Source organism: Lissotriton vulgaris, chromosome 6 (assembly GCF_964263255.1).
Source record: "Lissotriton vulgaris chromosome 6, aLisVul1.2, whole genome shotgun sequence".
In the NCBI taxonomy this organism is placed as follows: domain Eukaryota; kingdom Metazoa; phylum Chordata; class Amphibia; order Caudata; family Salamandridae; genus Lissotriton; species Lissotriton vulgaris.
In genome coordinates this window covers 390782475-390802262 of record NC_141694.1, presented here as the reverse complement: position 1 = coordinate 390802262, position 19788 = coordinate 390782475, and the positions used below count along the sequence as shown (strand labels likewise).

The window sequence follows — 19788 nt, the reverse complement described above, 5'->3', positions numbered from 1 at the left end:
TCTCAGTCCCAAGCACCGCCTAAAGAGAGCAAAATTATTAAGAGCGTTATGGAAAAATTGTTAAATACTGTTCACAAATCTCAGAAAATTATTTATAAGGTAAATTTTAAAACGCAACCAATGGATCAATAGAAAAGGTCTTACCATCCGCATCCATCACATAACTTGATGAAATTCCCTCAGTGTCACTTACAGCGACGGAGTAGGTTCCTAAATCTGATTTGTCTGGATTTTTGAAGTATAGTTTAGTGCTAAGAAAAAATATAGCATATTATTGATTAAGCCAAATTGATTCCATAATATTAGAATGGCTACTTTAGATTATTACTCTTTGCTACATATCTTACTTCTCTTCCACTGTTTGAATGCTGAATTTAGATTCATCAGAAATTTCTTCATAGGATTTGCTCCAAGTAAACAGGGAGGCATCTGTCTTTTCTTTGCAGTTGAACGAAAGGTAAATGTTACCTTCTTCATCCACACCTGTGGTAATTTCTTCAACGCCTTTGGAATAAAAATAAAATAGCATTATTATGTTTTAGTGTTTGAGGCTTTTGAACTTTCACTTTATTGAAATGTTTGCATACTTGCTCATTCCTATACAAACAAAAATTATTCATTAATAAAAATTGTAGACGTGAAAAACACTTCATGAATTTAATGCATCTGTAAGTAAACAGAAATCGGCATCACTGTATAAACAAAGGTAAATAACAGTGGAGTTAATGTCTAAATGCATCATTTCAGGCTGTAATTAGCCTCTTCAATAAATGGGTGATCAGTTGTGCAGAATGTGAGGCCTCCACAAGTAATAGGTCCAAAATTATCTCTTTTTGGGGGAACCAAGCAACTCATTGTAGCACTTTATCATCTAAGGGTACGGAAGGACAACATTCCAAGGCCTACTCGGGGGAGTCGTGTGGGCCAGTAATCACCATTCACTGCTACTTAATAATATTACTCAATAAATGATTGTCCTACTAGTGCTTTTTAGTTGAAAAAGGAAAACTATGCTTATTACACACACGCTATTACATTCTACACAATAATTTACAAAAATGTACTTGAGGCAGATGGAAATACCTTTGGTGACATTCTGAAATCACAGTTGACCCCTACTAGGTCATGACTCCCAAAATCACAGTACTCCCTGGTAGAACATCACAATATAGGGGGCGTCATTTTAAATAAAATGGACATATTTGTTTTGTCTGGGACAGGGGGTCCCCACATCAATATGTAACAAGTGACAATGGGTTTGAAGGTTGACTAGACACACCATTTGCCAGTAGTGTGCCACCACAGAGATCTTATGCTGGCGTTCCCTACACTGTGAGAACCCACCAAGTGCAGCTATTTAACCTCCTTTAGTTAGGGTGCCCAGACTGCACTAAGAACACTTCTGGTTTAAGGAGGTTGGATGCATATAGGGCACTAAAGGTCTAGAAAGCCTGAGCAAGTCTAGGTCCACCTTTGTCCTAGATCATCCAACACTACACCTACCATTCTCCTGGTAATGGTCCGGTGCCTGAGCACTGAAACCAGTACCATGGTCCACTGGCTTTTCTACCTCTGGAGAATAAACAACCTGGTACACTCACTCATCTAGGTAACTTCCTCCCAAAGATGAAGGCACAGTCACCTCACAGAACCTCTGACCCTCATCTACAGTAGTTACTCTGTGGGCCATTGCTGTCACCACACCAGCTCTGAATTACTGTGTTTCCTAAGGAAACCACAGCCCAATCATGGAATGCCCTATAGACAAGAGTCCCTCTAAGTAATTTCCCATCACAGGAAACCCCTCACCTATGGACTCTCAAGCCCCACCGGGTCAACTATAATGGCCCTGGGCACTGTGCAGGCCACATCACACCCAGGTCACACTTTGGGCCACTCTCCAGCCTCCAAGCGGTCAATTTGGAGATCAACCCAGAACACTAAGAATCCTCAGTGGAATTTGACTGGTCACCCTGTTGGCGTACACTCCTGCCTTCCAACACCTCGACATGGGCATCAACTCCAAATGGTATGCCTAAAATGCACCCACCAGAAGTCTGCCAGAAAATGTCCTCCACTGTGACAATCCTGACAGAAGTGTCTAGCACCAACCGAGACTGATGCACAGGGTCCCTTCAACTGGCGAATTAGGTGTGCCAACCCCAGAAGCACTTACTTTCTAAACCAGCTCAGAGCGACAATCCTAAACAAACATGGGCCCCTCCCTCCAAACAGATTCTCAAGGTCCTCTTCAAGAGTAGACACCACCTGGCCATCTGGTTGGGGCACTGTGGCCTCAGCCACCTCCTGCACCATGCCTCTGTCTACTGTCTAACAGGCCTCTGCCCTCAGCATCAGGGTCTGATGCCACAGCGTCCACTTGATTGGATGCCTTGTTGTGCATCGTCACAGCCGCCACCTCAGCTCAGGTAAAACAGTCCTAGGATGACATCCTTCACTGTACTCGGTCAGTTGCCTACCCTACCCTGACATCGCAGGGTCCACCACTAGCCTATGCTTGGAATCTAGAGAGTCCACAGACTCCTCTTTTATTTCCGCAGGGTCACTTACTACACCTTATTACTCGGAACCCACCCCCTTACCTGGCTACCCACCACTGTAGATCGCCCTTACACGGCTCTCCCTCCCATCCATATAACCTCAACTTTTCTTGCACCCCCCTTCCAGTGTTTTCTGGCCTGCATCAATGATAGGGAAATCACTATCAAAAGGAATAACTCACAGGTGGGATCCCTCACTGGAAATTTGCACCACTCATGGCAAGTGCAAGAATATCCTGCAGCCCCCAATCACCCCCAACCAAAGAAGCAGGGCCTACCTCTTCACCCCGATCTATGGTGCAGGTTCCATTTGCAGTCCCACAACCAATAGAGAAGCACCATCCTCATACAGGCCTACTGAAGTGTAGTGTTGGGATTCAAAGGACACTATGGTCTGGGACACTCTAATGGCAAACTGTGAAATCCCACCCCATGGTCACATCAGTTCAACAATGTAAACGGCTCATAATAGGCACAGGTAATACACCAACCAACCATCAATAGTTTCTCATGACATAATGTGCGGGGTTTTCATTTACTATCTTCTGTTCACTTATCCAAACCTTTAAACCTTACGCTCTATTTGTGCACTAAGGCATAGGTAATGTATTGCCAGATTGAGCTTATAAATTGTTATCACTGTGTACGGGAACGGGGTGCAATTGACCCCAGCACTGGAAACCAAGGTAAGACATAGGGTTATAAGTTATGCAGGCTGTGAGGTCTAGGGAAGCAGTGGGTCCATAATCGGCTCCTTTCATGGAACCAAGAATCACATTGTAGACCTTGACTCAGGGTAGTGAAGCAGAGCAGTCCAAAGTCTATTGGCAAGAGGTTGTGTGGGCTAGTAATATCCATTTGCTGGCACATACAATAACACTTGATAAATGATTGTCCAGTCAGTGCTTCTTCTTTGAAAAAAGAAACATATATTATTACACACACTTCTCAGTACTACACATTCATGTACAAAATATATACATCAGGCAGATGAAATTCGTTTTGATTGCTTGCTGAAAGTTCATTGGACACCCGCTGGGTCATGACCCTCAAAATCACAGTACCCTCCCCACTTACATCAGGTATAATATCACAAAATAGGGGGTGTCACTGTAAATAAAAGAGGCCTAGTGGCTTTGTCAGGGGGTTATCACTTTAAAATATAAGACAATCCTATTGGCTTTGTCAAGGGGGGTCATCAAATTATGATATGATGCAACCCCATTGACTTTGTCAAGGGGTCATCACATTATATCATTAGAGCATTATGGAAACATATTGCTTTAATGTTCTCAGCCTTAAAGCAGTGGATATTATATCATAGGGTGCTCCTGATGTAATCTTTACCACACATGTGTTTTTTCCCTGTGACCAAATGAAAGACTAGGGGCCACTGGGGAGACCCAACACCCATGTGACCTCGCCAGCTCCCCATGCCCGCTACCCTCCAGTGTTTGGAAGCATTTTTGTTTCTGCTCCTGCTGCACAAGAGCAACTCTCATTTTGCGTCCATGGCAGGAGCAAGTCTGTTTTGAGCTGCGGTTGTCTTCTAGGTCCTGGGAAGGGGGTACCTAGTTCTTGTCCTGTACTTCCCATTTGCATCTGACCCAGAACACCTGACCATCCAGGGGGTAAATTTAAGAAATAGTGGTGAGCCTTGTGTACTCCCTTCCAAGCACAGTATCAAAACGCGATCATGGGCTTGTTTTACTCCTGTTGGCAAGCTCTAGCTACCAGGAGCATATTTAGTAAGTCACCTTGCCCCAAAAGAGGCACAGTTCACAATGAGGTGGTTTCCCTGGGTCCTTACACCAGTTTTCTTCTTTGCTTTGCTCCTGGTGCTTCCTTCCTCCTTCTGGGGGAACAAAATTCAAGGTCTTCCGCCCACTGGCCCCCAGTGGGTGGAAGGTGGCCAGCATCACCGTCCCTGGAGAGACTTATCTGGTCCTCGGGGTCAGCTACAGACGAACTCCTTAATCCATTAAGGCTTCAAGTGGGAAGTCCATCCAGCTGTCCATGGTGTTGGCACAATCACCTTCTGTTAGAACTGGCACTCTTAGCTGGTTTTCCCACTAACCTTTTGCCTTCAGACCTCCTATTTTCAATGACTTCATTTTTGGTGACCTTAGGACTGTGAGCACTTTACCACTGCTAAACAATGGAAAAGCACTTGCGCTCTCTTCTTAAAACATGGCACATTTAATTTACTTTTAAGTCCCTAGTAAAGTGGCTCTACCTGTGCCCGGGTCCTGCATATTAAATGCTACTAGTGGGCTTGCAGCACTGATCGTGCCATCCACTTAAGTAGCACTTTAAACATGTCTCCGGCCTGCCATTGCAGGCTGTGCATGGGCAGTTTTAACCTACCATATTGACCTAGCAAAGTAATCATTTGCTAGGCCCAAACCTTCTTTTTTAATTAATATCTCACCTCTAGAGTAGGCCCAGGATAGCCTAGAGGGAAAGGTTCGATATATTTAAAAAGTAGGATGTATACTTTTAACCTCTTAGGTGCTGCGCCTATTCCAACGGCCGACGGCACCACTACCTCAGGAGTGCTGCCGTCGGCCGTTGGACGTTCGAACCTCACCGGTGCAATGGAACGTTCAGCACTGGAGCTGGACGTTCCATAGCTGCTAAGAAGTTACGTTTTATATGTCCTGGCAGTAAAAACCTCTTACATTTTTTTTTCACTACTGCTAGGCTTACCTTTACCATAGTATACCATTGGACAAAACTTATTGCATTTAATAAGTGTAATTTCCAAATGAGAACTGGTAACCCTTCAAGTTTTGTGCTGTGCAAAAGCAATTTAAAAATCCTAACTTAAGGTGAAGCCTGATTTTAAATTACAGTTCTGAACATGCCACATTTAGAAGTGCGCTATGAGAATATGTCATAATCTTTTGGTAATATCTTTTACCGTCATCTTCAACATGGTGGCTGTTTTTTCCTCTGCGCGTAGTCTCCTTTCTATGCCCACCAGCCTGATCATCTAAATACCGCATACATAGACGGCGAACATAACACGACCGGCGTTTTGGGGAATATGGGGAGCGACACAGACACACACCGACACCGAAATAGTGTGAAGAAGGCCGCTTTTATTGAAACAGGTGCACATCACAATTACAAGGCCCTTGGCCTAATGCCTAACAAAACTACAACCTCACTATACAAGCTGTTACCTATGTTACGCTACCTCCACACCTAAGGTTCTCCCACACAACATTTAAAACCTGCCATTCAGTACAACCTATTGTGACCTTTCAGTTTTGACCTTTGAACTTTGAACGTTACCCTTGGTGTGACCTTTCAGCCTTTCCCTTTGACCTTTCAACTTTGACCTTGACTTTTGAACCCTTGGTGTGACCTTTTAACCTTTCCCTTTGAACTTTGAACTTTACCATTTTACTTTTGACCTTTCAACCTTAACCTTTACGACTATTAACCTGTCACTAACCTAATTTCCTAAAGCACCTTAAAGATCCTACCTCGTGAACTTGTCTGCCCGTACCCTTTCAGCCTGGATTGCCTCTGTCAAGAACAAATAAACTTGGCAAAAACATGTCAACTTGAGTGCCAACCGCCCTTGCACCTGCTTCAAGCGACAACGCTAACACCAACAAATATATACCCTGCACACCTGTTCCAATACAAAGCCAACCAAAAAACGAGATTGCTAGCTGAGAAATAAAATGTGAAACAGAGAAACAGACCAAAATGGAAGGGGAGGGTGGGCGGGAAAGAAAATATTCTAGAAAGCTGGGGACCAGCTACCGGAAATACTCAAAATTCTGACAGGAACACACAAAATGGAGGAATAAATATCCCTTGGGCTAAAAAATAGCCCAAACAGCCCAAAAAAGCCCAACCAGCCCAAAAAGCCCAACCTGCCCAAAAATCCCAACCAGCCCAAAAAGGGGGGGGGGGAGCAGAGTCCCGTGCCGCTCCCATTCCCCAAACATCCCGGGGGGCAGACCTCCCTACGCTCGGCTGCCCCCCAAGACCCCCTTCTCGGATGAAGCACCGCTTTCACCTTGTTCGTTTGTTATTACCGGTAAGCTTCAAATCTATAAGAGTTGTCAAACCATTTTGGCAATATTGCACGTTCACAGCAACATACAGAGAGCTTTAATGTGAGTGCTATGTTTTTAGATGAACACGCGCCAAGTAGACTAGAGGCTTCGGGCTAGAGATATTTTCAAGCTCTATTGTGCTGAGACATCTGAAGGTACACAGCAGTTTTTTAAGCACCTTTCACGTTCGTCTGACTAATCAATACTTCACTAAGTAGAGACATTTTGCTAACCTTTTGCCGATTACTCTACAGTTTAATTAGTTGGAAGCTGGTTTCGAACTGTGGCATTCCCTGGAGACTGCTTCAAGTTTTTGCCAATCTGTATTCACAGTCTTGCCTTCTGTTTTCAGGTAGATTTATTGTTCCCTCATAGAGTTCACTATTCGTGGAATCTCCACTCATTCCCAACAAGGGTGTTGAACTATCTGGATGAGGTCTCTATGTTTAATTTTCACATTCTTCGTTTATTTTCACACTTCATTTTTTAAAATTTCAAGCATGAAGCACCCCAAAGGTTCACCTTTTGATTTCACTTTCAAAACATTTTTTTGCGTTGCTATAATGGGGCACTGGCACTCTCCATTTATTATTTCTTGAGTCCCTGTTATTGAGCCATTGTCAGCTAAACGTATGCATTATTATACTCAGATTGTACACTAATTGTGCAACTTAGTACTTGTTACAGAATCCCCTGATGAAGGGCTATTGTCCAAAGCCCGAAATGCATTGGGAACTTTTGATATTTGTCTTTGTATGCTGAATTCAAGCTACACATTTCTTTAACTTTGGAGCTGATCTGCTTAACACTGGAATAAATCACGCAGATTTTTTTAACCATTGGAGTTCATGAAGATTTTCTTGCAATGTTTGATACAATTGATTCTGTTCATTGATTACTTTTCACAGATTGTACTAGGATAGATTTACGTTTGATTCTGTTTGAAATTATGATCCTACACTTATTAGTGACACAGTAGTAGTGCACTGGGGTTACCTAGATACCAATCTAGGTATTTGTTTTCATTATTGAACTAGGTGGTTTGCGGAACCCCTTACCTGCTGCACATGGAACTTAGTCAGTATATTTAATACTTTGTTGTAATTTTGACACAGAGAGTTTGAAATAGTTCACTGAGTGCACGCCAGCTGCGCTTACTCACTTGTACATTTAGAAGGTTGGCATTTTCTCGGCTTAGCCATTTGGTGCCTGTAGTATCTCTCTGAGTCACATGTATTCCTCCCAGACAGTCGCTCACAAGGGGAGCCTTTATGTGACTTGATGGGCCATCATTAGCTGTGTGGAAGGAAGGCGCTGGAGTCAGACCTACTTACACTTGAATGGGCTGCGTCATGTCTCCACACAAATGGCTACTTACCCTCTGCAGTTAGTCTGAAGCACGGGTCAGGAAGGTAGGGTCTTTGCATTACAAAGGCATGCCTCCAGAAGCTTCACCCCACTTCAAAGGTACAACAGGGTATATATACCGGACCTCAGACACTACCACCTCAGTACACGTCTGGACCTGTGGATACTCTACCAGGAAGAAGGACTGCTGTGTTGCTAAAAGGACTGCCATTCTGCTGGACTGCTACTGTGATGAGCTGCTACCCTGATCTGCTGCACTGCTGCCCTCCTCCCTGGGTGAGAAGGAATGGACATGCATCTCTTCAGCCCAGAACCCAGAGTGAATTCAAGGGCTAGTTAGCTGGTCTCTTGATCCAACGCCTCAGGGACACAACAGGCTTCCAACAACCTTGCACCTGCGTCCTGGATTCTGCCATCCGTGAGTCTATCCTGTCAAATTGTGCCGCCACAAACCTGGATCTTGTAAGTGGACTTAAGGTGCTTTGCCAGCCTCTATGGATCCAATAGAAGAGACACATCCCTTCTGCTGCACAGTGTAACCCTAGGCGGAACCCGTGTATCTCTGCTGCTGCATGGATTGGACCCGTTGCAAAGACCTGCATTACTGTCTCAGCTCATCTGAACCGCTAATGCAGGATACATGTTTGCCACAGTCCTTCCCACCTCTTTCTGACTGCAACCTTGACATGGATGAGGATGCCGGACTCTGAATCTCAGCATCACAGTTCTTTGGAACCATTTCATTACCATAGCTGTATACATCAACCTCGATACCAGGCTTAACATCACATCGCAAGTTCTGTCAACGGGATCCTTGACCACTATTCTGGCCCTTTTTTTATAGACTCGCCATGCCTCAGAACCGATGCATTTGCTTCAGTTCCACGGCGCATCTAAGACATGGATCGACGCAATGCTCCACAAACCAGGATTTAAGGACCTCTGTTCAGCTGGCCTGACTGGGTCCCTGTATCCAGCCCATGCTTCATCTTAGTGGGCCTAATTTGGTGACTTTGGCCCAAAGAGGCACAGCCAGATATCCAAGGATGTTTCTTTGTGCTTCTTGGCACTATTTTCACTAAAACCTTTAAAATTGCATATCTCGGGCACTACTGATTGGATTGTTTTAGTTTTTTTTTATATTTTCATTAAAGAAAATTCTATTTTTGTATCCTGGGGCCTCATTAGGATGGCGGTCGGACTTTGTTCTGACCACCTGCCATCATTAGGAAAGGGACCGCCAAACTGCAAGTCGATGGTCCCGCAGTCCGAATAATGATGTGACTACCACCACAGTGGTTGCAATGTCTATTTTATGTATTGTGGCGGGCGCTACGGGCTGCAGCACCCACCACATTGCATAAAATATGCCAGAAACCTATCTCTGCACTACATGGCAGGCACCATTCGGTGCCTGCCACATGATGCAGGGATATGTGGGGGGACACCATCGTTTTCCTAAAACTGAGGCCAAAGGGTCAAGAGGGGCCCGCTACGGGCCCCCAATGTCCATTTCTGCCTGCCTTTTCATGGGGTTCACCCCCATGAAAGGGCTGGCAGAAAGGAACATTGTAATGCCTACCGCGGTGCCTGGCCGGCACCTCCACCACTGTAGGCATTACTCTGCCTCCGATTGACCGATGGGCTCTTTTAGCCCATCAAATCCGAGGCAGTCAGTCTTTACAAACACCACACATCCTCCCGCCATCCAAATGTGGCGGGCGGTAAAAATGAGTGCGATGGCGGTGGGGCCACCACTGATGGGCTGTCAGTGGTGGCCACACCGTCATCATAATCAGGCCCTTGGTTTGGATCCTTTTGCTGTGGTGCTTATATTTTATTACTGCTTGAAGTATTGCACTAATACTTTACACATTGCCTCTACACTAAGCCTGACTGCTCTGTGCCAACTACCAGGTGGTTGAGCACAGTTTAATTTGGGGTTTGCTTGTGCCTTACCTAGTCAAGGATTGCGGTTGCTGCTTGACCAGACTCCCAACCCAGTCAACCAACAACCCAATTGCTTACGCTGTCATGTCCAGGATTTTGCTCTGTTCCATGGTCTGGGGATGCCACTTGTATGCCTTGTGCTGACTTGTGTGTAGAGAACATCTCTTTGTCGAACCCTAAAACAGATTCCTGGCAGTTCTTTAAATTCCCCATCAGTTTGTCTCCAACCTGTCTAGTGTAAAAAAGGCAGGAGTAGGCCTGGTGTTAGGTTCTCTTCTGTGAGCTGCTGGCAGGTTTCTTTGAAGTGTAATTAGGGCTCAACTCCTCTCCAGCAATCCTGTCAGGAATACCCACTTCCATCTTTACCCTCTACACCCAGGCCCCTTGGTCTCCTGTCTGGTTCAAACATGCATTTCTCAGTTGGAGAGCTATCAATAACCATTAGCCCATGCAGCTGGCCCCTCATAGAAAGACCCCAGAAACCTTAGGCAGGGAAATGTCACTTTTCTAAAAACGGCATTTCCAAAATAATAATTTAAAATCTTAATTTACCATTAAAGAAGATTTTAAATTACTATTAGAATGAGTGGATGAAGTATTTCTCTAGCTGCTACCAATCCAAATCTAGCATTTAATCACTGTAGCAAGGTAGCCCAAAGATTCCCAATGGGAACAGCTAGCAGTTTTTCAGTAAATACTGTTTTTAGTTATGTTTCACTGTTAGGACATGTATTTCAAATATCATGCCCCCTGCCTTTATGGGATATTAGGTCTACATATGGGTCACTAATTAATAATTATGGGAAGATTGAAGACTGTCAAAAGCAGTATTTATTCCAGTCAAATTTGAAGTTTAAAAAGTGCCACAGGCTGGTTATCTATGTGCATATACCAGTCTCTGCACAGTTGTAGTCTTGCATGTGCAGTCTGCACTAGTGCACACATGTGTGTGGACACATTGCCACGTGTAACCAGCCTTGTGCTTGTTACACTAGCTATGTCACAGAGGCGATAAACATGTGCAATCTAATTATGATGAAATTACCGTGAGAGAGAGGCAGGTAGTGAGACTCATCCACCTTAACAGTTCAAGACTTGGGGCTAGATGTAGGTAGAATAGATTTACCGATTTTTAATTACCGAATTTTACCGATTCGGTAATTAAAAATCGGTAAATCTAAGGGGTGGATATGTAGGTATTTCCAGATGTGGAAATACCGAATCTGTAACATTCGGTATTTGCCGATTCTGTAAATACAGAATAGGTATTTCCCATTGATTCCTATGGGCTTTGAAGCCCATAGGAATCAATGGGAAATACCGATTCTGTATTTACAGAATCGGTAAATACCGAATTTTGCAAGGGTGCAGGGGGTGTCACTTTGACACCTTCTAGCACCCCACAAATAGGCATGTGTGCCATGTGGCACACAGACATGCGCACACAGGCATGCACACCTGGAATCGGTATTTTACCACACAATAGGATTGTGTGGTAAAATACCGATTTTGTAAGGCCTTTGGGACTCAGAAGAGTCCCACCTACATCTGAGATTTACCAAATCGGTAAAAATACCGATTTGGTATTTTACAGAATCGGTAAATTTACCGAATCGGTAAAGTTCCTGATTCTGTAAAATTGTGCCCCTACATGCCAATTCTTGAATACCGGTCAGTAACGGCCGAAAATACCGATTTTCGGCCGTTACCGACTGACCTACATCTGGCCCTAGGTGATCAAAAAGCAAAAAATCCTGATGTAATAAATTGGAACAACCCTGTGCAAAAAGCATCCTTTGGAAAACTGTTGATAATGTTATCAAGTTTGTTGCCGATATTAGATAGTTGTTCAATCATAATTACGAAGGGAGGGTTACCACTGATCACAATCTCATGTGGGAATCAGTTTTTACATGCTGATTTTGCATGTTTTGCTCCCATCTGGATTTAAAAGGCACACTTAATCAGCCCCTATATATAAAAAAACGTAACCTAAGGGTAGTATGATAGTGTGAGGCATAGTGGATGACACAAATATTGATTTCAGAAAATTGTGTGACATAAATGTTGTGTCAAAAAAATGTAAATACAAAAATATAATCAAACAGAATATTAATGGGAGGAACATCTTGTTTTATATATTATATTTTTTAAAGAATATTTTGGTATTTGAAATTATTCCCTTTAATATACCAATAAGAAATATCCTTTTTGAATCTAAGGGCATTATCATGAGTTTTGCAGTGCAGGAGCGGGACGGCCCGGCTCCCGCACTGCCAAACCTGTGTTTGAACCGCTTGCCAAATTAGGATTGGCTGGTGGTTCTTTGTCATCCCTGCGGCGGTGCCTATGAAATAGGCACTACAATGGGAACTTCGAAATCGGTACCTGCAATAGTGCAGGTACTGGGGTGCATGCACACAGTGAGGCACAACATTTGCTCCCCTGCATTCACCCCATGGTGCAGGGACACAGGGGGGTCCAGTAGGGCTTTCTTTGTTTCCTCATCCTCACACTTTTCATGGCAGTCACACCTCCATCAAAAGTGTGGTGGAGAGGAAACTCGTAATATGCTTGGTGGGGCCACAGCATCCCATCAAGCATATTGTGGACTCAAGACTGCCACACCACCACCAAGAATCTCTTATCCCTGGTGTTTGTCGTGGTTGCAGGGCAGCCCAACCGCCCTGGTCATAGTAGGGCGGTCAGGAGACCGACTGCGTGGACAGTCAGACTCGTAATAAGCCCTTAATAAATATTAGCATATCAATTTTAGGTATTAGTTTTATTAGTGTCATTGTTATAAAGTTTACATGGTCATTATTTAAAAATGTATTTAGTTATTTATATTCTAGTAGTGGGTTGTTGGATTTGCAGTGGCATAGGGTGGAAAATAATTAAATTACTGTTTATTCATTTTTACTGTTAAGTTGTTTTTATTATTAACTATTTCATTCATGATTAAATATGTAAATTGCTTAATTTTTATTTTATTTACATTTTGTTACTTTTAATGTATATTTTATTTTCATAATTTAATTATTAATGTATATTTAAGTAGTGGATGGTTGGGGGAGAAAATGTTGAATTGAAATACATCTTTTAATGTTATTTAGGTATTTAATTGATAATTATGTACATTTTAGCTGAATATTGATTATGTAAATATGTTGTTGAATATGGAATAATTATACATTGTTCGATAAGTGTATTTAATAAAAATATGTGCAGCATACATTTATATTTATTTATATTAATATATTTTTATTTATTTATTTGTTTTACCTAAATACTATTTTCATTTCATTTGTATTTTTTGCATATTTAGTTTGTTTGTTTTTGGGTAAATGGGAGGGAAATACATTTTATTCACCTGTTTTTCAATATTTAACATATTTTGTAATTTATGTTGTTATTATTTTAATTTAAATGCACTTTGTTCTAATGTATATAATATTTGTTGCAACATTTTTCCTTATTTGGATTATTACACTGAATCACATAACAACTCAGGAACATTTTTAGGCCAGGATCTACAGAGGATAGGGGTAATCGACTGATTTGCTTAATGTTAAGACCTTATTTTAGGATACGCAATAAAATCTTCTAGATAGAATAGGCTTCAGGTCATCGGGGTATAATTTCAAAGTGAGGCCAGGCCGCTATATCAAGCTTTGGGGACATGCAAAGCATTAATACACCATCCTACTAACCTTTATGGGATGTGATTCAGTGTAATGTCTTAATGTACAGTAACATGCTTATCTTTATTAGACAGAATAATGCACATAATGGCAATATTCAACACATGCAGTGACTAGATACATGTTATTCTGGTATGCGTGTGTATGCATTACAACTGGTAATATGTATTACAAAGATACATGTTTTCAGGATTTCGAAGACATAACTGACCAGAATGTATAATGAGTTATATATATCGGTATCTTGTGATAAAGTAATCTAATATAATATGTACCTTGCTACCATACATAATGTCCAGTGCTGTGTGTTGGTAACTTAATATGAGACTGGATGCTATTGCGCTTCTTTGAACTAACAATTGATCATTCTTTTGTACATATAATGATTAATTCATCTTGTTTTGTTAAAGACAATAATAATTTTTACTTTTTTCACAAAACTTATCCAACAGATAATTTCAAAATAAATTTCATGGGATGATTATTATTGACAGAAATATGTCCTCGCTTGCCATGATTAGTCCACTACATATGTGTACAACTTTTCTTCACATTGTTGTTATTGTTTGAGGAAGGCACTTTGCCAAATGTGTCATATCTAAATGAAACCACTTCACAGCATTTCCTTGAAATTCGGGTCTGTTTTCTTTTTGGAAATAACTCCATTGCATTTTATGACGGTCACAGTGTCCGTGTCCCTGAAAGACACCCATCATGCATTGGAAAAGGGAGAGGACAGAGTCCTAGTACCCATAATTAAAAGCTGTCTTTGGGGCAGTTTAGTTATCCACGGACAGAACATCCACATCTAATTGAGAGAACTTGTTTGATTAGTTCAGTTAATGAATGTTGTCTTAGATTGGACTGAAGATGAACTAATATTATCAACATTTTACACAGTACAGTCAATGAAATAAACTTCAAGTCACAAATATCAGCATTTTAATAATATTTTCCTGAGTATGTGTCAGTAGTTAAAAAAACAAAAGGTGGACAAGGTATTATTCTGGGTTGGAGTAAACAATAACAAAGAAGGTTATATACAAAATAGTGCCAAATCAAATACATTTAACATACATCAATATTTGTGAGACAGGAAGCACATTAAAGAGCATATTAATTTATTGTGGAACCTTGCCTACCAAAAGAACACCATAATGGAGCGCCATTGCATGCTTTTCTTAGGGACACACGCAAACAGGCAGTTGAGATGTGGGACCTGCTTGACACCTTCGCCCCAGACATTGTCTTCCTGGCCGAGACATGGTGGAACGACTCCTCAGCGCCCGACATCGCCACTGCCATCCGGACCGGCTACAAGGTCATCCGCATTGACTGCACCAATGGTACTGAAGGAGGAATAGCCATCATCGATAAGTCCACCCTCAAGGTATCCACAGACACGGACGACACCCTCAGCACCGCCGAGCACCTGCACTTTCGGATTCACACCGACCCCAACACCTCCCTCAGAGGAACCCTCGTCTACAGACCCACCTGACTCCGGGCACAGTTCTGCGACTCCATCGCCGACCTCGCCAGCACACATGCACTCGCCTCCACGGACTACATCCTTTTCAGGGACCTCAACTTCCACCTCAAGAATAACAGTTACACCAACTCCACCACCCTGATCAACAACTTCGCCAACCTCGGCCTCAGACAACTCATCACCGCACCCACCCACGCTGCTGGCCACATGCTTGACGGCGTCTTCTCCACCAGCACCCACGTCGCCTTCAACAACACCACCAAACTCCGCTAGACCAACCACAGATGCATCCACTTCACCTTCAAGAAACCAACCACTCACCACCACACCCAACCGCTGCCCCGCGGCTGCTGGAGCAAAGTCACAGGAGACCATCTGGCCATAACCCTCACCCAGAACCCACCCACTGACCCAGACGCCACCGCCCGTAGCCTCAGACAGTGGATCGACGACTGCACCAACACCCTCACCCCGCTCAGGAAACTCCACAACAGCCACAACAGCAAGAAAGCCTCCTGGTTCACTGCAGAGCTCCAGACCTCCAAACTTGCATGCCGAAAACTGGAGAAAAAATGGCTCCACAAACTTACCCCGAACCCCCACGCAGCCCACATGGACACCACCCGCAGACATCACCCCCTCATCAGACTAGCCAAGAGATCCTCCTTCAAAGACCGCCTGGACAACAACGCACACGACAGCAAAGAGCTCTTCAGCATCGTGAAGGAACTCTCCAACACCAGCGCCAACACCAACGACATACCGCCATCACAAGAACTGTGCCACTTACTGGCCATCTTCTTCCACCGCGAGATCGCTGACATCCATGACAGTTTCAACACCGCGACCGTCCAGACTACGCCAGACCCCACCGCTGCGAACACCACCCACACCAACCGCCTGACCTCCTGGTCCAATGTCAACGATGACGAGACACGCAAGATCATGAACTCCATCCACTCAGGATCACCATCAGACACCTGCCCACACCACAGGTTCAACAAAGCAGACGCAGCCATCGCACCCCAGCTATGGAAGGTCATCAACATCTCCTTCCAGAAAGCGACATTCCTGAAAAGCTGGAAGCACACCGAAATCAACGGCCTCCTCAAGAAGCCCAAGGCGGACCCCAAGGACCTCAAGAACTTCCAGCCCATCTCCATGCTCCCGTTCCTGGTGAAGGTCATCGAGAAAATCGTCAACATACAACTGACCCGCCACCTTGAGGGCAACGACATCTTAGACCCCTCCCAGTCCGGATTCAGACGAAACCACAGCACTGAAAGAGGCCCTCATTGCCGCCACAGACAACATCAGACGTCAACTGGATAACAGCGAAACATCAGCCCTCATCCTCCTAGACCTGTCAGCCGCCTTCGACACAGTCTGCCACCACACACTAAAGACACGCCTCCAAGAAGCCGGAATCCAATAGAAGGACCTCGACTGGACCACATCCTTCCTCACCGGCCGAACCCAAAGCGTCCGCCTCCCACCCTTCTGCTCCAAAGCCACCGACATCATCTGCGGCCTCCCCCAGGGCTCATCTCTAAGCCTGACGTTGTTCAACGTCTACATGGCCCCCCTCGCACAAGTGGCCCGCCATCACGACCTCAACATCATCTCCTACGCCGATGACCCCCAGCTCATCCTCTCTTCCTTTACCAAGCACCCGCACACTTCCCAAACTAACCTCCACGAGGCAAGAAGGCTGTTGCCGACTGGATAAGGAGCAGCAACCTGAAACTGAACTCGGTCAAGATGGAGGTCCTCATCCTCGGAACCACCCCCTCAGCCTGGGACGACTCTCGGTGGCCGACCACGCTGGGAACAGCACCGACACCCACCGACCACTCACGCAACCTAGGATTCATCCTCGACTCCTCCCTCACCATGTCAAAGCAGGTAAGCGCCGTCTCCTACTGCTACAACACGCTCCGCATGCTCCGCAGCATCTACAAGTGGATCCTAACCGCCACAAGAAGAACAGTGACACAGGCCCTCATCAGCAGCAGACTGGACTACGGCAACACACTCTATGCAGGAATCCCAGCCAAACACCTGCATTGACTACAACGCATCCAAAACGTCTCAGCCCGACTGATCCTCAACATCCACAGCCACACACCCCCCACCTAAGAGACCTACACTGGCTCCCCATCGACAAAAGGATTACCTTCAAGCTCCTCACCCACGCACACAAGGCACTCCACAGCGCTGGGCCAGCCTACCTGAACAGCAGACTCAGCTTGTACACCCCCACCTGCCAGCTCTGCTCCGCCAGCCACACGTCCGCTGCTGTTCCCCGCATCCAACGAAAGACCTCCGGCTGCAGATCCTTCTCCTACCTCGCCACCAGACCTGGAAAACCCTCCCGACCCACCTACGGCAGACCCAAGACCTTCTCACCTTCAAAAGACTCCTCAAGACCTGGCTCTTCGAGCAGTAGCAGCATCCCCTCCCCCCCCCCCCAGCGCCTTGAGACCCCCACGGGTAAGTAGTGCGCTTTACAAGTACTCTGATTGATTGATTGATTGATTGATTGATTGATTGATTGATAATGGCTGGAGAGAATTCTTTCAAAATTCCGATAAAAGTCAGAAATTTACTTAAATCTAATGCACGTACACATTTTATTTTCTGAAGATTTGTGCCGCTTTCACTATTTGTTGCACACATGGATTTGCATACAAACCCCTGCTTATTAGTTCAAAGGGACTTGAAATATGAATGTCAGCCCAACAGCCTACTCAAGAAATGCAGTGAAAGGTTGTTAATGACGTAGTTCAGTATGGTGCCAGAAGAGCCTAATGTACCGCTGGCAGAAATCGGTTTAGAAGAATGCTGGAAAAGTTAACCATCACCATAATTCTTAGGTTTATATATTCATGTTTAAAAATTTTGTAAAGTGCAATCTAGCTACATGAGCAACAGAACATTTGATAAGGAGAACAGAGAAAGTTACACGTTGAGAGGGCTCTCCAGGTTCATACAGATTATTTGTAGAGATGAGTAAGGACATAGCTTCATTGATATCTTTATGACAACCTAGCGGGGAAATATGTAGAACTCAATGAAGAGAAATGGTGCCCATCAACTGAGAAATATTGGAACTAGGGGGGATATTCACAAGGACTCAACTCCAATTTATCCCCACCCTAATGCAACAAATGTGGAGATAGATTTAACACCCAATTCACAAGCTGGTGCAAACTGCAAACAGCGCCTGTATTCCCGCGATAACTCCCCCAAAATGTATCTCCATGGTGGACACCACCAACTAACCCTAATGAGATGCAGAGTAGGTGTACCCGTGCAAAAACACACAAAAAACCACAACACCACTTTCACAAAGAAATGCAAGATCTGTGATTTGAACTGCAACCACGCAATAAGCTGCGATAGCAGCAGGTATTTAACACCTGCCTCCTGCAGGTGTAAAGCCAGTCGACTTCCTACAATAGGCAATGGAGCCCTGCACACAGCCACACCCGAAGAACAAACAACGCCTTGGAGCCACTCATCATGCAGCTCGGAGCCCCAACAGGGCCACAACACTCACCGCCACCACCCCCAGGACTCGGACCCGCCCCCCCAGACCACCACAAAGGCAGAGCATAGTAAGACAGCAGACCTACCAAAAACTCACCAGTCTCCCAGACCTAACGCCCAAGAAAGTCATTGCCCACTACAGGCACAAAAGTACAACCATCATCTGCATCATGACCCACAACGCCCACAGATTGATGGTACCAACACAACGGAGAACCAACATCCCTCAGCAGACAAAGCTGCTGGCTGTGCTGCACCCGTTGGACTCTGGAACCTTCCAACCAACAACTGCCAGAGTCGGAGGGGTCTCACAGCAGCCCTATCAAAGTTCATCACACCTGTCCTGGATGCTATCCTCAGCTTCATACCCCAGTACTTTCACTTCCCCGACACTGCGCAGGAACAGCAGGAGACCAAGCAAGGCTTCTACATCATAGATGGATTCCCGGCCGTGTTGGAGGCAATAGACTGCACACATGTCCCACTTGTGCCCCCTGTGGATACAGCACACCACTACCGTAACCAAAAGCACACGCATTCCATCATTGTGCAGGCAATAGTGGACCAGCGAGAACTCTTCACCAATGTTGTTGCAAACTACCCAGGCAGTGTGCACGATTCCTACATTTTCTGACAGTCCATCATCAACCAGCGCTTCCAGGATGGCACATATTGAACTGGACTGCTCGCTGGTTAGTGCCAAATCAACACACCACACACCTCTAAGCCACCATCACACAATGCACAATTGTGGGAATGCAAACGTGACCAAACCACATACAACATGCCAAATTACCAGACACAACAGCAGCACTCCATGGTGATTCTGGCCTCCCCCTGCACACAATACAGCCATATCATGGCCCCACAGCCCCACAACAGCTGAACGTGTGTAGATGCGGAATGCAGCCATGTGCGAAGGATGCAAATGACTTGTGAATGGCAATTTACACAACGGCAAATGAGGCGTGGATGTGCAGGACAGACAAGGGTAGGCAAACCACAGCTGTGTCCATGCAAACCACAACTGCTGGTGACTTGAGAGTAGTGAAAAGTGGATTCAACCATGTGACACCAGGCCG

General features: G+C 44.7%; 1 protein-coding gene across 1 annotated transcript in view; it reads right to left on the bottom strand.

Moving 5' to 3' along the window:
* MYOM2 (myomesin 2) overlaps positions 1–19788 on the bottom strand; it is a 731038-nt gene that overhangs the window by 125002 nt on the left and 586248 nt on the right. The window contains exons 22-23 of the mRNA XM_086926415.1: positions 348–504; positions 145–251 (exon numbers count right to left, since the gene is read on the bottom strand). Of these exons, the coding sequence (XP_086782541.1) occupies positions 145–251; positions 348–504 (264 nt within the window). The remainder of the gene's footprint in view (positions 1–144; positions 252–347; positions 505–19788) is intronic.